This window comes from Plectropomus leopardus, chromosome 16 (assembly GCF_026936395.1).
Source record: "Plectropomus leopardus strain MGB_pleo_1.0 chromosome 16, ASM2693639v1, whole genome shotgun sequence".
Classification (NCBI taxonomy): domain Eukaryota; kingdom Metazoa; phylum Chordata; class Actinopteri; order Perciformes; family Serranidae; genus Plectropomus; species Plectropomus leopardus.
Window position 1 is genome coordinate 8974285 of NC_142191.1, and position 19925 is coordinate 8994209.

Here is a 19925-nt window from a genome sequence, read left to right on the forward strand (position 1 = left end):
GAAAAACAAACCCATTTTCAAATTCCATATATGTTATTCCTGTGCTCATATTTACACCTATGACCAATTTAGAGTCATTAACCTGACCTCCAAGTCTTTGGACTGTGAGAGGAGGCCAAACAACCTGCAGAAAATCTGATGTTTAGCAGGTTTAATGTTTAGGTGTATACTAAATTTTGTGGCATGCCATCAAAATAGTTTTTGAGATATTTCAGTCTGGATCAAAGTGATTAAGTGTCTGACTGACACCCCAGAGCCAGGTCACTAACATGGCTAACAGAAATCTCAAAACCATATGTTGGACCCATAAAAAAAGCTCAATTATTATGTTATATTCATATGTAGCTGTAGTATGACAATAACATTTCATATTTTGTTTCCTAAGTTGCATATCAGGCAGCAGACTCATCACCAAATGACCCAAAAAATAGCAATATATTAGTAAAAAGTAAACAAAAAAGTAAATAAATGAATTAATAAACAAGAAAAGTCAAGTTTTAAAAAAAAGAAAATTACTTAAAAAAACCTCTTAAAATAATAAAATAACAATTTTGACAAATAATATTAAATACATAATTATAATAATTATAAATATAGTTTTTCCAAAACATTTTTCTTTTTTCCCCACACATTTTCCCCTAGCATAAAAAAAAATAATTTTCTATATCTTCTAATTTCTTGCAAAATGTGGAACATTTCCTATCAAGTTGCTCATTGTCTTTTTCCTATGTATTCACTCCAATTTTGGTCCGGGTTCAAAGGCTAAAATACTTGCGAAAGGCATCTGAAAGCGGCAGAAGGAAAGTGATGTCGCTCCAGGTTTCAGAAGGTTAATCACCTTGAGAGAGATATTTATTCCTATTGACATTACAGAGCTGCCTCGATCACTGTCCGGTGTTGTAAACGTTTTTCGGCATTACTGCACTGAGGGGTATTTATGCTGGTGCAGTGTCCAGTGTTTGCAACCTGGAATATTTCACTGGAAATAGCATGCAATTCACATACTATTGCTTTAATACTACAGTTTTAATTTGGATATACTAAAAAATCTCAAATAGCTCAGCTTACCAAACAGCATGGTAGTATGGAGTGGCGGACTCTGGTTTCTGGCTTTGAGAGAGATTCGCTCATGATCACAAATACTGATTGAGCTTTCTTAGGACATGGAAATAACATTCTGAAATTCTTTTTTTGGTTCATGTTCCCCTTTAAGAGCCCTTTTGTTTGTTTTGTTGTTTGATTATGCTTTTTACTTTGCTGTGCAGCACTTTGGAAACCTTGTTCTTGTTTGTTCAAATCGTGCTATATAAATAAAGTGGATTGGATTTGATTTTCAGTTCTCATCTCTTTTGTGTTGTATAATTGCAGGTCTACCTCCCCAGAGTGCTTAATCCCAAATCACCTGCCAGAGCACAAGAGGGGTCTAAACTTCAGCCGTTTTACGGCTCTACAGACGGCAGCCCGATGCAGAGCTCCACCCCAGTGACAGACAGCATGTCAGACGATGGCTGAATCAGCGAGTTTGAACGCTGAGTCACTGCTTTGGAGTCAAGACGCACAAGACTTCTGATCGTAAATCTGCCACTCTCACTATTTCAACATCGAACACAGTTTGAATTTTTATCCTACTGCTCAGTCAAACACAGCTGGTCCAACTGAGAGAAAATCTCCACCTGGTGCAAGAGAATTGCGGGTGATTGTTTCCAAAGACCTGCAGCACTGAGCAGTCAAACACAAACCCAATTTATTCTGTTTTTGGAAAAATGTGACTTAAAAGTTACAGAGAGGACTGTGTGTTGAATTTAAACTGGAAAGGCAGAGTTAAATAGGAATTAATTTAATATCTGGATCATTGTTTGCACTTAGTGGGGTGCTTAGTAGGGATGCACCAACGTTTTTGGCCGAACATCAGTATTGGCCCACATTTGCCTTGATGATGGCAGTGGTCGATGTTTTTCTGTTGTGTCACATAATTTTAGCACAAGTTAAAAAGCAGGACTCACGACCAATGTTGTCCCATTGTTTCTAGGGAGGATAGAAAACATGTTTCGGATGAACATATCTTCTCCGGGAAGCCTTTTGGGACAAAAGGACGCAGTAAACTCACTATTGATCGTCAAGGGACCCACTTTATTTTTTCCCCAATAGTGCTTAAATGTGAAAAAATCTGTTTTAAAACTGGCAGGAAAGCTAGTTAGCGTTAGCTGTGTGCAGTTGGTGGCCAGAATTAAGTTAGTAGAGGTTGCATTGAGTTACATTACAATGCGTTGTAGCTCTATTCAGTAAAAATGATTAGTGGGCAGTGAAGGTGAGTTATAAATATTGGGCCAGAGTTACACTTGCTGTTTAACCTTGCATTCACATACACACCCAGCTGCATCCAGCTGCATCATGAGCGTTTTTGTATATACTTGCCTATACGTGATGTGTGTTACTGGAGGATACCTGTAGAGGACACACAAGAGAGCTCAGGGTGTATACAACTACTGGTGTGAAACTTGAATAAAATACAGTAGTTGAATTTGTGATTTTGAATTTATGATACATTATATATGGTTAAAAGGCTTTTTAAGCAGTTTTTTTTTTTTAAAAGGTTGTTTCTGAAAGCTGTATGGTTGAATGTGTGATGATTCAAAGTTAGTGTAATGTAAGGTCAAACTTTAAAACTGTTATTTTTTACAGTGTAGATTTCTTTGTTTCACTGGCACAAATAAAAAAACAACAAAAAGCATCGGCTATCGGCCAAATTATTATTTTAAACATCAATTTTGGCCCAGAATTTCACAATCGGTGCATCCCTACTGCTCAGACTTCTACTTGAATTAGATACTTTTTCTGTACGAGACCTCTGACCAAATCACAAAGGAATGTTGCCATGTAGAAAAAAAGCCAAAATGTTGCACATGCTGGAGCTCATTACAAGTATTACCAGAACAAGACAATCAAGCCAGCGACACTGATGCCAAAGAGTTGAACAAGTAGAGCTTTCTGTTTGTTTCTTAACATCCTGATTTCTTCAGAGTGCCTTTCTTTAATGCCAGAGGACAGCACCTGCCAAGGGAATAACTTATTGCCTCATGTTAATTATGCACTTTTTGTATCAAGAGAGGCCTGTTTTGAGTTTACTAATAAGATCTAATGTTGGCTTTTGGAGTTAGACAAAAGAACTAACATTTATAACAGTATTGCAACCAAAATGTTTTGTTGAATCTACATATGAGAATGGTTAAAGACAATGTTTTTTATTATTCTTTAGCACAGATAATCATGCTGTACCATTAATGACAGAATGTTTTAAACAGGTCAACATTTATTTGTATTTAATCTACTTTAAAGTTATGTTTTTGAAGCTTTTGGAAATGTGCATTTTAACAAGGAGCTTAATGCAAAAGGCAAACCTGTAAGTGTACAGTGGGTTGGTTGTAAGGGTGTTAAAATTCAGATTTTATATGTTAAGAGGAACTCAGCCTTAGCTTTTTTTTGTAATTTAAATTTCACTATTACATGCAGTTTTAAAATACAACAGAAAGAACTTTAGAGTTATGAGTGTGTGTGTCGTCATTGGGGGGCACTGTTGAGCTGCAGTGAGCGCGGCAGCTTAACCTCTCAGATATTCACTCCACAGTGAAAAGGGACAAATGCACAGTGTTGAATTGAGGATTTTTAACTTTTTCTGACATTGGTATGAGCCAGTTAACTGGGCAACACTTTCAGTGGCTCCACCTCCTCACCTGATCTCTGACTATTGTCTCCTTCTCAGTCCCCTCTCCTTTTGCTTTCTCTTTTTTCTCTGCCCTTTCCCCTTTTCTCACCACAGTACCTGTCTCAGCTGACAAAGACCTCTATCGTCGTTTGAAGACTCTTAGGGTGCTGTTTTGGTTAGCACAGTTGTTAAATATGGGTAATGAAGTGCTTAAATAACAACATATAGAGTATATCAGCTGTGGTGAAAAGAGGGGTTTGGACTATTGGATGAGAATCAGTGTAATGAAGCTCCTTAATGGTGCAACAACTAATAAGTACTGTCATGGCTTCCATTATTTGCATTATACATGTGCACACTTAAAGGCCTTACTCGAGACATTTTTAAGGGACAGAACAGCCCCACAACTTCTAGTAGTGGGATCAGTAATGTCTGATCTGAAGTTTGATCTAATTACATGTAAACTGGGAGCAGTTTTCGTGTTCAAACAGCTCAAACAGATCTTGTTACACACATTTAATACTCTACACCTGAACAGCTAACTAACTCCTCTGACTTAAAGTGATAGTTCACCCTAAAAATCAAAAGATCAAAAACATATTTTTCCTCTAACCTGTGGTCCTATTTATCTGTCTAGACTGATGTTGTGTGAGTTTCCGAGTGTTCGAAAGAGAGTTCTGAAAAGAGACATTGCTGTTGAGTTTTTCAAATGTTTTTTTTTTTGGCGCTTCTAGCACCACAAGCCGACTGCCATTTGGCTCCATTATACTGGAGAGAAGGCAGACATCTCTATGGCCGAAATCTTCAACACTCGAGCTCACACCAAAACAGTCCAAACTGATTAATAGCACTAAACGTAATAGGAAAAATATGTATATTTGATTTTGGGGTAAGGTGTCCTTTCCAAACCATTGCACTTTTGCTGTTGCAAATAACTGCAGATTTAGTCACAGATAATGTGTAAAGACTGTTCATAAGGAGACTTTGAAAAACACGTATTTTTACTTTTTCCACAGCGATAAGATCTAAGATCTAAGTGCACAAAGGTTATTGACTGTGCTTTACCCGTAATGTCGGACAAAGATTAAGCATTACAAAACAATCTCCCGCTTGTTTACTCTTTCTCAAGTATTATATCAATGTGTGTGTGCTCGCGTGTGCTTGTCCGTGCCCCTGCGTGCATGCATGCGTGCGTGCGGGTGTGTGTGATTAAGCAATAGAGACACTGTTCTCAGCACAAAATGGTCTCCAGTATGCTGAAAGTGATAATAAAACCCACAACATGACCTGGTTTTTTGATGAAAATCTAATAATCACACAAACATACACTGCATGATTCCCATGTAGAGACTTGGAGACAAACTTGAACAGACATACCTCAACAAAGTCACATGAGAAAGCTGTGCGGGGTCAGGATGCGGGGGCACTAATGACTTGCAGACATTCTCCTGCGGCTCCAAGGATGAGCTGGGAAAGAGATGAGTGTTTGATATTAGATACCTGATATATTGTCTGTGCTTGTTGTGTGTTAAATGCGTGTTTAATGCACTTGCTGCCTGTAAGCTCGGTGGAGCAGGAGTAATTGAGGCAGGAGCCTGGGAAGCAGCTCTGTCCAGCAGCAGCAGCCAGAACTACAGAGTACAGCTTTCCAAAACCCTAATCCAAACTTTGACCCAATGTTAAACACACCGCCAAACTCACTGGCTCAGTGTCGGCCCACATGGTTCTGGACTTCTAGTCGTGGGTGTGTGAAAGTCTGATCAAAAGTTTGAATCCAGTTACATGTAAACTGGGAGCGGTTTTCATGTTCAAACAGCTCAGTCAGATGTTCTTACAGATTTTTAACGTAGGCACAGTGCTTTTTACCTGAACACCTAACTAATATTTCTGGCTCAAAGGGATGCTTAAAGAGACAGTTTACCCTAAAATCAAAAAATACAACCGGATCACCGTGCAGATGGAGACTTTTTCTGCATGCTCATGTCGCATCGATGTTACAACTCAGCCCAGGATGACGCCATTAATGTTTACATCCTGTGCTGTCACGAGCGTGACACCTGGGACACACTGCCTGCGTGAGCAATGCTGCTCAGCTGCAGTACGTCTTGTCGCGTGCATCCTGAGTGACGCGCAAGGCTTTCAGCAAAAATAAGACAGTAAACAAAACTTTTTACCCACACACTTATCTCCCACACTGACATCAAACAAAATATACATCTATTTTACTCAACTTTTCCCGTCTCCGTTTCAACATAAAAGCCCTCTGACACCGTTTCTGTCAACAGAATCCTATCACTTAATAACATCAGGCTAAATAAACTACAGAAACTACAACTGTGTTTACTCAGCGGCCTTGCAGTAGTTGTTTGACTTCTGGCGATTGCATTTAGGTTTCAGAAATACTGAAAGTGGTGTTCATTTGTGAAGATTGTCTTGCTGAAACATGTAAGTATCAAAAATGTGTGTTCACCAAAGAGTTCATTTTCTGCAATGATCCAAAATGCAATAGAAAATCGGGCTTTTAGGCTTTTTGATGAGGAAACCAGGGTGGCATTAGCTTCTGGGTGGGCCTATGTCATCCCTTAGGCACTCTTTTAAGGAAAAAGAAAAAGTTCTAAAATTTTAGGAAAACTGACAAAACTTTAATAACCATTGGTTTTGAGTGTTTTTTGGCAGGTCAAATGAAAGAGCAATGATTTAGCCTGTGAGTTATTACTAGTTTACACAACACACCCTTCTCCGGATCAAAATATTTATCCGGTGTTAATCCAAAACCCCTGTGTTTGTGTGTAGGTGTGCAACCCACTGAACTCAGTGCCCTCCATGCATTCTTGGTATTGTTGTGGTCTGTGCTTTTGTATACCACAGACACTATTATTTAGTCACTTCACTCCCTCTCTCTCAGTATTCACTCAATCCTGCTCTCCCAGGCCACTGGACTTGAGAAAGAGCCCCTGTGTTTATGTGTGTGTGTGCATGTACGTGTGTGTATCAAATAGGAATTAAACCCATTTAGAGTTCTGAGGTTTTGGGGTCAGGTTTCCTTCATGTCACCACCAAGATCGATGGATGTGACCTCTGACTGCTCCAATTTGTATATAAACATAGCACCGGCCAATCACAGCATCGCGTGTGATGGTGCCAGCCAATGAGAGCGTCTGGCAGCATCGTGCTCTGTGGCACTCCCATCTTTTGTCCGTCAGGATTAGTGCCGTGGCAACGCTGGTCGCCTGGGAGGTGAGTTTCCCAGAGCAGCAGGACCAGGACAGAAACAGGCTGCTTCACTCCAAGTATTACTTCCTTGCCGGCCAATTGGGAGACAGAACTGGAGTGGTGTGTCTGTGAGGGGTCACTCTGTCGCTTCCAACTCCAAAAACTTCCACCTAGACTGCCAACTCTAATGAGGTGACATCCTGAGCCACAAGCTCAAAGTGTGTTTGTCTGTGCAAGTGAGTGGGTGGGTTGGTGAGGGGCTGTCCTTGTGTGTTCTCCTCTGTGAGGGGTACTCTGTAGAAAAGTCACCCCACTCTCCCTCTTTTTTCTGTTGGTGGACTACATTAGCCAGAAGGGCGGAGGGCCAGACAGCTGAAATCACCGCTGCTGATGAAGCATGTGACTTCAGACCGAGGCCCTTTTGTTTGGACAATTACAGCCAACACACAGAGCCCTGGAAAAGCAGTGTCGCATGGGAATGGGCAAGCATGGGAATGAATGGACATCAGGAATTATTAAAAACCTGTCTGTGTTCTTGAGAAAAACTGCCCGAAATGGGTTCTAAAAGTCATAACCCCTAGGATTTTCATGAAATCAAACCTCATTCTTGACACTATTTGTTTTTGCTGCAATAGCCGTTCAATGTATTGACACTCTGCCATGACCTCTTTAGACAGTGGTTTTCATTGTTAGTGGCGGGGTCTGCCATTCCCATGCTGGATTCTGATTGTCTTCACACGCCCAAGGGATTCACAAGAGACAATGCATGCTTCACATTCAGGGGAGTGGCCTGGGGTGGCACGGGCCACTCCTTAAATCTGACTGGCCACCCCAGTATGACAGGCCATCTGGCCCGTCAGTTTTAACTGTTTGATGAGTAGAGTGAATTTTCGTTTATAGATGCAATTCAGTCTTAAACCTGAGAGGCAGTAGTGTCTACCCTGAACTAATTTTACATACCCAAAAAACTGTTAAAAAGTTGTTTGAAACAGGCTTATTTCAATTTTTTGTCACTTTTATTTTGTTTGCACTTTATACATGCATATGTACTATTTACTTTTGGAGGAACAATTTCTTCAATAAAGTACTGAAGTGTTTTTTTTTCCTTTGCATGGTAACACTGATGTTTTGTGATTGCTTGTTCTATTTATCTATTAAAATAAACTATAAACAGGAATATAAGACACTGCAATGTTAGTAATTTATGTAGGTTTGGGTAGCGGAGACATAAATGGTGAATTAAAGCTATGCTGATGCATCTGGCCACAGCAGCGCTGTACTTCATGCCACTACTCCATACGTCAGTGTCCCACTTTGGCCACCCCAGGAACAAAAAACTCTGGACATGCCACTGTTCACATTAAATTGGTTGGACACAGCGGAAAAAATTGGGATTTACATTTGCATAAGATTCATCCAGCTCTGATGCTGCATTAGGTGTGTGAACAGTAAAAAGTGAGGCTGATGTCAGTAAATGTGTTTTCGTCCAAATAGTAGCACGAATTTTAACTTAATTTTCAGAATATCAGCAAGAGAAAATGCATATTTATGCACTTTTGCCACCACTACTGTTGTTGTTGTTGTGAATATTGTTGATATTGATTCATTGAACTATGCAGTGAGCGGCACCAACGATCCAGTCAGAAGAACAGGGCACAATGACTTCATGAAATTAAAAGTACCAGTCGTCGAGTAGCTCACCTTGGCAGTGCCCTTGCTGCAGTGGCCGCAGGTTTGATTCCAGTCTGCACCCTTTGCTGCATTTCATCCCCTTTCTTCCACTTTCACGCTTAAGCTGTCCTATATAAAAAAGACAAAAACCCAAAAAATGATCTTTAAATAAATAAAAATAAAAAATAAAAAAGTGCACCAACCAAAACTAAAAATTATGATTTAAATAAATAAATAAAAATTAAAAGTAAAAAAGTGCACCAATTAAACCGAAAACAAAGGAGAACAATGGATGTATAATAGCGAAGCACACATTAAAACACTTAACAATACAGCAACTTTTTCACCTCACCAATTTTTAGCATTTCACTTACATTTTTTTAGTTGCAAAGTGAAAACACATATGAAAAGGTGGATGGAAACACACCTACAGAGACAAAATTATAAATAGCAATGCTGAATGGCAGACTCTGCCACTAACAATGAAAACTACTTTATAGAGAGGCTGTTACAAATACATGTGCAGAAAAAATGGCACACATCAATAGTCTCAAAAACAGAGTTGGATTTTATTCAGATCTTTAGGGTAATAACTTAAAGTGGTGAGGACATGAGGGTCAGAAGGAAAACAAGGGTAATAAAACCAGCATGAATAAAAATACAGCTCTGTTTTCTGTTGTTTTGGCATTAAAATGAAGTTACAAACCCAGAAACCCAAAGGCATGCAAATACAGTGGAAGCAGAGATTGTCAAGGAAGGTGAGTAACCAAAATAGGATCATCAACCCCAAGATTAGCTAGACAGTGGCAGACTGTTCAAAATCATTTGTTGGACAGTAGCCAATCACGTTTTTATAAGTGTAACTAAAGCCAGCCTCACACTGTGTATACTGGCTGAGACCGCTGGATCCAAGCCAAGATAAACCAAACAACCGATGTTCGTTTAGTGTCTTTTAAACAGGATTTTCTCCATATGCAGCACAGAGGAACCAGTGATCACAGAACTACTCAGTCTGCCTGTACATATCGACCATGCATTTATTTCAGGAAGTTACAGCATCACTATGAGCTCCAATAACAGGAGATCAATTAGTCATGAATAACAATATTAATATAGAACAAACAGAACAACAGTGTGAGTACTTTAAAAGTGTCTTGATTAAGTGCAGGTTAGATAGATAAAAAAGGATTTACCTTTGGAAGCAAAATGTTGGTGCAGGTGGAAGATGACAACTCTGGTTAAATGTTGCAAAATCAGCAGATGATCATGATGGTGGATGGGATGCCCTATACTCCATCTAAAAGATACACAATCACATTAAAAAATATATATCTCAATATAAAGATGGCCCTCACATAAAACAAGGCCGTCTTTGTTGTAGAAGGACCCAAATAGTTTTGAAATTGATGCTACATGTCCAGAGAAAACAGAGAAAAAGGATAGCATTATTCTTTTTTTTGCAAGAGGCAGAATAACTGCAGATACCAGAATGCACTACCAGACCAATCTGGTGACATCATGCAAAGCTGTCTGCTCAACACAATGGCAGCCAGCTGGTAACAAATGATCTCTTGTAACAAAAAAAGCAATAAGCTAAAACATGCTTCTGTAAATATTTGGAGTTGTGAAAAATGAAACTCTAACAGAAATTTGGTTTATTTTTTAACAGCACTGCTTTGTTTTAACTTTTGATGGCAAGTATGGCGTGCATTTCCTGTTCACAAACTCCCACTTTTACAGCTAAACATGGTATAAAAACATGTTTCTCAAAACATTTTGGCCGAGAAACAGGCAGTGTAGCAACATAATCTTGGTTTATATTGTATCAGCACTGCCTAGTTTAACTGTCTGAGAGAAAGAAAGAGGAGTGAATGTGTCTCTTCATCAGCTGTACACTGTGAAGGCGGCATGGTTGGCGGGTAAAAAGAAAATGCCAAAATACAGCCTGTAGCTCAACAGCCCGAGAGCCAGCGAAACTCTACCAGGTGGCATAAAATATGACAGGGATGAAACAGAAAATGAATAAACAACTGGAAATGTATGGACAAAGATCTGAGCAGATTTCATACAGTTTAACCGTAAAATAGAGATAAAACAACCAACTGCAAATACTCAACACAATGACACAAATCACAGCGCAGTAAACACCAGCATCAACCCCTTTCTCCCTCCTCCCCCATGCTAGATTGTGTTTCAGCTGTTTCAATTATGGCCAAAACACCCCTATGGCCTCAACCCTAAAACAGACACATGAACATAAACACATTGGGCCTGTTCTCCTTCTCATTTTCCGGCTCTAAATCCTATTCATGAAATTGCAGTAAGCCAGAGAGAAGACAGACTTCCGTGTGCTGCAAGTTCATGTCATGAGGTGGTAAGTTACCTTGAACTATGACCATGAAAAGACTTAAATATACCTATACAATATCTCATCTCTAATTCCACATGTATTTGTTATCTACTCAGGTGAACACAAACACTCTCTCATGCTGTTTCTATTCCCATATATACAGACACACGATTGTGCATGCATAGGAAAAGCACTCCGAGGTGATTTCCGAGCACTGTTCACTCCTATTCCCATGTGTCATGCAGTCATGTTAGAGGGATCTCAGCATGCATCCTGCCAGCTGTGCAAAGAGCTTAACTGACAATTCAGTCGAAACTGCCAGACACAAAACTGGCTACTGACTACAGTCTGTAGCCCTCGCTTTCCTCTGCATGCTTCCCTCTCTTCATGGGTGAAAGAGAGAGAGAGCTTAAAGACTGCACACAGAGACCACAGTATGCTCTCAGGAAGACCTCACAAGAGCTTAAAGCGTGACTTTCTGACTGTAAGAAAGACTAAAGTAAATAACAAAAGAATGATATGGAAAATTCACTGAAGAAGACAGTAAATATACTGTACTGTTTTGTATTTTGTGTGTCTGTGTTTCAAATTTTTTTATATTCCTTTTTCGTGGCAGACATTTGCCTTATCACAGCTGCATATTAATGATGGCTGCATCCCTGCTTCTCATTGGCTTACTGGAACCCTTATATAGAATGGAGCCATGATTAATGCTGTAAGTTACACCTGTGCTTTCGCTGCTATTGTAAAATGTCCTGGGAATGGTGAGGTTTCTGATATTATTTAGTTACAGGTGAGCGGTAGATATGGGCAACATCAAGATATTGTTTGATTTTAGTTATCGCGATAGCAGGTTTCCCAAAAAAACAATCCAAACTTTTCCATGACTTTTTAAGCACTCATAATCATTTTTTTCTTGCCCCACTTTTTTCAAACATTTAAGATTTAAACTCTATTATTACAGCTACAAGCTACAGAAAATTAGTTATCCGTTATGTTACATTACATGGAAGATAACTGTAACAATTTCATTATAAAAAACAAATAACTTACCATTACTTTTTCAACCTTGGAAAATGTGATTGTAAAAATCCATTACTTTTCCAGGTTTTCCATGACTGCAGGAACCCTGTGATAGTGACACACATTTGTTATTTTACTGACTGATCTACCTGAGTGAAATGACTGATGTAAGTTTGCACTTCTCTCTCCTTTTCAAATATGTAAACCAAGTCATCAAGTCTTTGACAGTTTCTTTTGCTTCATGTTTTTCATTGTCTGTGGATATTTCTCGTTTTTCTTTTTTTAAATGCCCAAAATACATTTCCAAATCAAAATCAAAATGTGTAGTGGTGGAAGCTAAGAAGCAACAGCAAAAATAACATAGGGATAAATCTAGTTTGGTTAATCCAAACATTACTTTTTAGAAAATGCATTTCAAACTACTCAGTAAAAAAATGATTAAATGTACATGATATACGAAAATGTAACAAAATATAATACAAAAGTCACCTTACAGTAGGCATTTTGACTTGTCATATTAGGAAAAGCTACATGGATGTGAAATTGTCTGCCGGGAAAAAGACCTATTAAGTTAATATTATAGATTATTCATGGAAAAGTGATGGGAAGGAATGGCAACTTTCGTCAAAAGTGGTCAAAAGTAATTAAACGACGTGAATGGCGATGTAAATATGAATGTAGTTCAACTACTAGTTTGAAGTTACCGCAAAATGTAGCTAAACTCTTGGTTTAATTACATGTAGTTCCCAACTCCTCAACACATGCCACAGCGGGAAAAGCACAGGTGCACCTAATAACATTAATGATGGCTGCATTCCACTTAGGGGAATGCCCTGGTATTGTGTATGCTAGCTCACTGTAATAGCTCTCCGGGAAACTTAATGGAACAGAGCCATCATTAACCAGTTTCGGCTGCGCTTTTCTATGACTTCCCTATAATACTTTACGTTTGTACCTGAGGGTTTATTCCTTACCACAAGTGCATGAAATGAGACAAAAAGCTGCAATTTCTTTCCCTCCTGGCGTCAAATTAAACTAAACACGACCAATATTTACGTTCTCTGTCTGCTTCCTGGCGGATGCTTCTCCTTGCACGCACTCACTTGAAAAGATGGGAGCGTGACGTCAGACCAGGCTGGCGCGTGGTCCCTTTTTGTGTAAACACTACAGGGAAACACACTCAAAATGTGGCGTTTACTATTTTGTTTTTATTTTCGTCTTAATGGCGATGTTAACACACAAAAAGAGACGGCAATTGCTGAAGTTTAAAAAAGATAAAGAAAAAAAAAAAACGGGCGCGTTGCCATAACAACGAGCTCACAGGGACTGTTGTCATTGGTAACCAAGCAAGCGTTCGGACCTGAATGCTTAGGTTAGCTGTTGGTTAGCAAGTAGTTTAAAACACCACATAACGTTTTATTTACTCATATCTACGCTTTTAATTGGTCTATTACTGAAATAATGGACTCGGACTCTTTATATTATTCTCTGGAGCTCGTTGCTGGTGGCGGAAACACTTTAAATGTCGAGCAAAGAACCGCTCTGCAGACTTCCTTAGTGATACTGAGGAAAAACTACAAGTTCCATCGAGTCTTGTTTTGGGGTAAAATACTAGGGTTAAAGGGGGACTATTTCATCGCTCAGGGGAGAGGAGAGGATGAAATTCAGGATAAAAAGAATCTCTACAGGTAAATAGATTAAATAGTCTCATTGTAGCTTCTTTATGTCTGCCCTTAACTGTGTAAAATACCTGTCTGTGTGTCACATCCAGCTTTAACTGCATGGACTGGTTCCTGCTCCCTCCTGCCACAGACTCTGTGATCCAGGAGGTGTCCAAAGCTGCAAAGGGTCGCTTCACAGGAGACCCCTCGTTTGTGTATGAGTATCTTGAGATCCGCAGGCAAGGAGAGAGAGATGAAGAGGAGGTAGTGGTAAGTATCATCAATTGTGAGCAGCTGTAAAATGTACATAGTGAAAACATGGAGCTGTCAAAGTGGTGTTATAGTATTCAGTGGTATTGCACAAGGCTTTATCTTTGTAAATATAAATCCAACCGCCTGCTGATACAAAGAAAGGGAAAACAATGGATGTATATATTTCTGTCACTTTTACTTCACTACATTTCCAAAATAAAATGTATTCTTCTACTGCAATACATTTCCCACAAGAGCCTTACAGTAAATACAACAAAATAAGGAAAGGGAGAGGGGACAAACAGATGGATGAATGAAGGAATGGGAGGAAAGGAAAAATTGGACTTTGTTCTTTAAATCCTTTAAGTTAAAAACAAACAAAGCCTTTGTTTTTCTTCAAGCAGAATGTACGCTTCATTTTTAAGAAGTAGATGTCAAGAAGAAATACATTTTGTAAAAGTAAAAATTCTGACCACTTGCTTTTTATTAACTTTCAATAATTAAGTATATTTAATATCAAATATTTTCAATACTTTAGTACAGTAAATTCAAGATACTGTTAGACCTTTACTAACTTTTACAAACAGTAAAGTAGCAAAGGACTTTTATTTTGACAAAATTATGCAAAGTCACACTTGAAACTGAACTGGACTGAATTACTGTCACCCAGTGATGCAGAAGTTGCACAAATTGGCGTATAAAAATTCAACAGAATGCACTAAATTAAGTTTTTGATGCTCATAATTTTCTGGAGGACCACCAAATGCCCGTTCCATATGTGCCCCCTAAAATAGCCAAAACAAGGACAGACGTGGGACCAAAATTAAATATACAAAAATAAAGATCAAACTGCATAAGAGACAGTGTCCTACCTTTGCCAGCAGATATATATAATCTCAGGTCAGCTATCTCTGCAACAAACATGGAGAATTAGTGTGAATAAAAGAATTTAATCTCAGAGCTGCAGTTGATTTATTTTCTCTGGCTGATATCAGCGTTATCTGTGCAGCCATGAAATTCCAGCTTAGTAATGTTCTGTTCTTGGTTTCAGACCAAAGTCAATGAGGAGAGCAGGCTAGCAGTGACAGTTCATCAGATCGATGAGGAAGTGTCTGTGGTACCACGCAGCGCCTTTGTCAAGAGTCCTCATGGCCTCGTCCAGATCAACCGCAGCTTTGGTGGTAAATTTAAACATATATCATTCTGTGACATGGTGTCTCTCATCGTGGAGTGTCACATTTGCTGCTGCATGTGAATGGCCTTGAGGCGTTTCATGAAACATAGTATTTATTTTCATTGGACGGTTAGAATAAACAGCTTTTTAGGAAACACTTCTCAAAATTAAACTGGAAATTTGCATCATCATTGCTGCGAATCACTTTAAATCACTTGCCGTTGTCCCTCAGGTCTGTCGCACTCAGAGACGGGAAAGCTTGACAATTTCTTTCACTTCAGCCAACCAAAGAATCTGAAGAAGAGATCCATCCTGGAAATGGGTGATTTGAACCCGGCTATCGACTTCCTGGATGTACTGAGTGATGACATTCCCAAAGGTGAAACCACAGAGTTCAGTCTGTTCCACGCTGTAACATGTCACCAGTTATTTCATCATATACAAACAATCATACACAATTTCATGCAATTATTTAAATATGTTTACACATCTGAGATTTGAGGGCTTTTGTTAAGCAAGCTACTGAATATCAAACAAGAGCAGGCAAACGATCATCTTATGATCTGGACGTATTAACAGATACTACTTTGATCAGTTGATAAGGTCTTCATAACCTCACACCGAATATAAGTACATTCAGTATACTTCCATGAGCACATAATAAGTGTACTGAAAGTGTGCTATTTCAAATATACTAACAATGTGCCTAATATACTAATAACTTATTTATCATTAGTGTGAATAAAGTTACACTGAAAGACAATTACATGTACTCGACTACTATTTTGAGACACTATTAAGATGCACTTAAAAAAAGGAAATAAGATGTGCATAAACATAAATAAGTGAATCTTTCATTACTAATGCACTTTTGAAAAATGTACTTTTTTCTACTCTAAATATATTTCAATCCAGGTATTTAGATACACATTAATACGCTTAAATATGCAATAAATATATTTATAATTAATGTTACAAAATAGAAGAAATATTTTAAAGTTCAATTTATTAAAAAAATGTAATGACCTTCAGGTGCGCTTGAAACATGATTAAAAGCTACTTTCAGTATATATAAAAAAAGAAATTAAGACTAAAGTAAATTTTTACATTAAAAAGTAAAAAAAAAAAAAAGTAAATTTTAAGTACAGTATAATCAGAAAAGTTGTATTTGTCCATTGCTAATATTAAGTCTAGTTCAGTGTTCTTTTTCCCCCTGGGATGCCAGCAGTAAATCATTAGGCTTTTCTCATTCGGTGTGCTGCCATTCACATGCAACAGTGCCACTAAATGAAGTGTGATTTTAGCACACGTCATTATGATGATTCAACTGACTAAAAGTCATAAGGAGTTTCTTCCAAGTGGAAACATCTGAATCATTTTAACAGTAAAACAGTTGGTTAAGCACAGCTAATCTGAAAAAACAAATTCGTCAAACTAAAATATCAATCTGCCACGATAAAATGGGTTTTCTGGGAACATGCTGGAAAAACTTTACAGTGCAGTGGTGTGATTTACCAGAAGTATACTGTTAGATATAAAAAATACCTAAGCTCTTAGCTCTGGATCCAGGGCTCATGTACACTGATTAGGGCTTCACGTTCTTCACGGGAAAATTCACTGATAATTCTAGTGTTGTCATTAAAAAAAGGGCAGAAACCAGAACATGGGAGGAGGATACGCTGAAACCAAATTGATGGTAAATCATGAAAGCTTGAAAGCTTTCTCATTTTACTGGAAAAGTGCACTCAAATATGTTTCTGGCGAAAAATAGGCAGTGCAGTTGCAGAATCTTGATTCATATTTGATCAGTGCAGCCTAGTTTGACAGTTTGAGCGCAGTTCATGAGCAGTGACTTACAGCTTTGTCAGGGGCCATACAAATGCCACGTATGGTTGCTACTCTTGTGTTCACTCTGTGCCCACTTTTCATGCCGGTAGAGGCAGGTTGTGTCTAAGGTTGCTAAGTGACCATAAAAAGCACTGTGTCATCGCCCTCTTACCAAAAGTCCTGAGTGCTGAGCTGCTCTTCTTCCAGCTGTTTCTTAAATGTGTTTTAGGCTTAAAATACAGTCTGCGGGAGAGATGTAAAGTTCAGGTTATTCCTGCCTTAAAATGATCAATTTCTCCTCCAAATATTTAAGGAAGTAAGGAGAGATATCTGCCAGCTATGAGTGGTTGTTCCTCCTCACATGACATACAATGCACACTGCTTTTCAGAGACTGTACTCTGTTCATTCACATCGCGATGGCATCAGCGTGGCTTATGAACACACCTGTCGCGTGTCTCCATTGAAAACAACTGAATGGAGATGATACATGTGTACTCAGTGACTCTTCAGCTGTGATTGAGTGTTTTCATTCAGGCAAAGTGGATTCATGCAAATGCCATTAGAAGCACTACGAGGAGGCAGAGGAATGTTTTTTTACACATTATCTGTCTCATGCACAACTGTCAGGATATAGTGGCAGTTTCAGTAAATATGACAAAAAGTTATTTTTTTCCACATTTACCAACTCAAGCTTTAAAGGGATTGCTCACATCTGAAGAAAATCAAGCAACTCAAGGTGTAATGTGCAAGAGCAAGATAATTTATGATAGATTTCTGCCAATCAGTGTGCAGAACACACAAAAGTACAACATTGAAAATTTGAGCGCAGTGCATAATGAACTTGAGGAAACTTGCTTTTTTGAGACGATGAATTCCCCTTTCTTCTATATTGGTATTTTTTGGTCAAATATATTGTGCGGTAATGTAGTTAAAAACCTGAAATGATGATGAGTGTTTCAGGTTTGTGTATTCAGATCCTGATGGGAAGCTCAGACATTTGAGCTGTTAAACAGCACCACATTATCTTGGCAAAATTAAACCCAGGAGGCGAACATTAAGCAAACATTAATACTGTGAAAACAGTCTAAATGGAGAGTAAGTTTTGGGGTTGGTTTCTCAGCTGGATGAACTCCAGGCCACAGTGAACACAGATGAAGTGGATGTGTGCGAGAAATGAAGAAATGTTTAGCGCGCGTGACCAAACATGCACCAGATGTCGGATTTAAGAGGGCTCCCACATGTGTATATGTTTGTGTGTGTTCTTTGAGTTGATACGGATGTCGGAAGTGTCATCACCTCAGCAGACACTACACAGCTGTCTCAACGCCACACTCGCTGCGGCCGTTTCAACCGCAGATCGCATGCTGAAAAGGAAAATGAGTTAACATTTTTTAAATGGGGACTTTGTGGATAATACAGAATGATGGATCTCCACCAGACAGGTGCTACCCTCCGAGACCCCGAAATGGTCTTTCCCCTCTTATCAACAACAATCCTGCAACCTGTTCCCACCTCCTGCTTTTTGCTTCAGGTTTTTCCTCCTGTAGGAGTACAGTTCAGGCACCAAAATATGTTTTTAATTTTACATGAAATTCTTCTGAATCATCTCCATTTGTATAAAAAGCATCAATCAAATGGCTTTTATGTTTGTGTAGTAGGCAATCCAGTTCTTGTCCTCAGTTCCTCAGGCCTTAGATTCATGATTACAGCCAAAGGTGTTGGGAAATGGGCTAGACTGTAGATATAAAGGGATGATTTACTGGAACAAACCTTGGCAAACTAATGCATGTCAATAGTTTAACATTCTTGGATTAATTTCTAAAGATTACCATATTTCAATTCTGCTGAACATGATGCTGCAACCTTATTGGGAATTTTGCTTCATCAGAATTTGACCTGTTTTTAGAAAGAGTGTTTAAAATGCAATTGTGCAGGATTAAGGGGGATATACTGGCAGAAAAAAATATATATATACATATATATATATATATCTGTGTAAGAGAAAGACAGATTTCTAATGTGAAACTGCTTAATTCTGTGATTTAACTAGTTTAAATCATCTTGTCGGTTTGTTTTGGGAAGGAGGAGAGCTCTGCTGATAATTCGGTCATCAGTAAAAATCCACCTGAACAATTAATACAAAAGGAAATCTAACCTGGAAAAGTTTCAGCTGGTTGCAGTCTACCTCAATATTCATTTTGGCACCGCTATTATCTCATATTTTCTCTTCCATTATTATCAGTGTTTATACTATTATGCCAGGAATGGGTTACTGTGTGTACTTTGTGGGCACTGCACGTCTTTTTAAAAAATGTTCTTAATATTAATTTATCTTAACTGCACTGATCAGGGGTAGCACTCCCAACTTGTATTGTACCGTGTACAATGATATTAAAGCTCTCTATTGTTTTTTTTGTTTTTTTTGAAGAATGGCCTAATAATCAATGTCTGCTACCACAGACTGATTGGAATGCATTGTAAATGTGGTTTCAGTTTTACAAACATTTTTGACCTGATGTTTTACAAACATCTTTGACCTGACGCACATCTAAACATTGTCTTCCGTACACTTTTGTGGCATTTGTAAGTGTGCAAGCGTGACTTTTTTCTTTCTGCATGCTGTTTTTTAATAGCCTTGCATGTATATGATGTGCACAGTCTTTTCACAGCCTCCTTTAACATCAAACATTTACAGCGAGTTTTCTTTGTTTGTTTGTAGGATCATGGAGTCTTCAGTTTGAATGTGCCAGCAAAGTGTGCGTACTTCGCAGCCTGTTGTGGCTCGGCCTGACCTTCTACCATGTGCCTATGACGCCGCAGCACGGATACATTTACATTGGTAATGGGACCAAGAATTTGGACCTTCCCTTCATGCTATAAAAACAGACATCTCACTCCTCCTTCAAGAAACAAATTTGTCATGGTTCTGTTGTTCAAATAAACCCTCAAAATGTATTCTATGTAACATACTGCAGGACTTTTTGTTGGCCTTATCTTGAAACAAATAAACTAAAGAGCTACAGTTATGCAGCTTGTGTCTACAAGCTTTT

The 19925-nt window shown here is 38.6% G+C and overlaps 2 protein-coding genes and 1 long non-coding RNA gene across 4 annotated transcripts in view; 2 read left to right on the forward strand and 1 right to left on the reverse strand.

Moving 5' to 3' along the window:
* tmem63a (transmembrane protein 63A) overlaps positions 1 to 3537 on the forward strand; it is a 20411-nt gene extending 16874 nt beyond the window's left edge. Inside the window, exon 23 of the mRNA XM_042503581.2 lies at positions 1369 to 3537. Within this exon, the coding sequence (XP_042359515.2) occupies positions 1369 to 1512 (144 nt within the window). The 3' untranslated portion in view covers positions 1513 to 3537. The remainder of the gene's footprint in view (positions 1 to 1368) is intronic.
* The window catches only part of LOC148186819 (uncharacterized), a 14461-nt gene extending 1390 nt beyond the window's left edge, over positions 1 to 13071 (reverse strand). The window contains exons 1-5 of one of the 2 annotated variants that reach the window (XR_015779087.1): positions 12935 to 13061; positions 11991 to 12066; positions 9781 to 9884; positions 8618 to 8716; positions 5081 to 5170 (exon numbers count right to left, since the gene is read on the reverse strand). This is a non-coding gene — a long non-coding RNA (uncharacterized LOC148186819). Of the gene's footprint in view, positions 1 to 5080; positions 5171 to 8617; positions 8717 to 9780; positions 9885 to 11990; positions 12067 to 12934 lie in introns of both variants that reach the window. The other variant, XR_015779088.1, reaches the window with a different exon arrangement.
* A 222-nt stretch (positions 13072 to 13293) lies between these two features.
* Positions 13294 to 19886, forward strand: rsph9 (radial spoke head component 9). The gene is made up of 5 exons (XM_042503414.2): positions 13294 to 13648; positions 13732 to 13891; positions 14925 to 15054; positions 15280 to 15426; positions 19595 to 19886. The coding sequence occupies exons 1-5, from the start codon at positions 13422 to 13424 to the stop codon at positions 19753 to 19755; spliced, it is 825 nt and encodes a 274-aa protein (XP_042359348.2). The 5' UTR covers positions 13294 to 13421; the 3' UTR covers positions 19756 to 19886.
* The last annotated feature ends 39 nt before the right edge of the window (positions 19887 to 19925 follow it).

Bases quoted from the DNA above. Each gene is read 5' to 3' on its own strand.
- rsph9 (XM_042503414.2), top strand. From the start codon at position 13,422: ATGGACTCGGACTCTTTATATTATTCTCTGGAGCTCGTTGCTGGTGGC. The intron at 13,649-13,731 runs GTAAATAGATTA...TGTCACATCCAG, and splicing joins GATAAAAAGAATCTCTACAG to CTTTAACTGCATGGACTGGT. The intron at 13,892-14,924 runs GTAAGTATCATC...TCTTGGTTTCAG, and splicing joins GAGATGAAGAGGAGGTAGTG to ACCAAAGTCAATGAGGAGAG.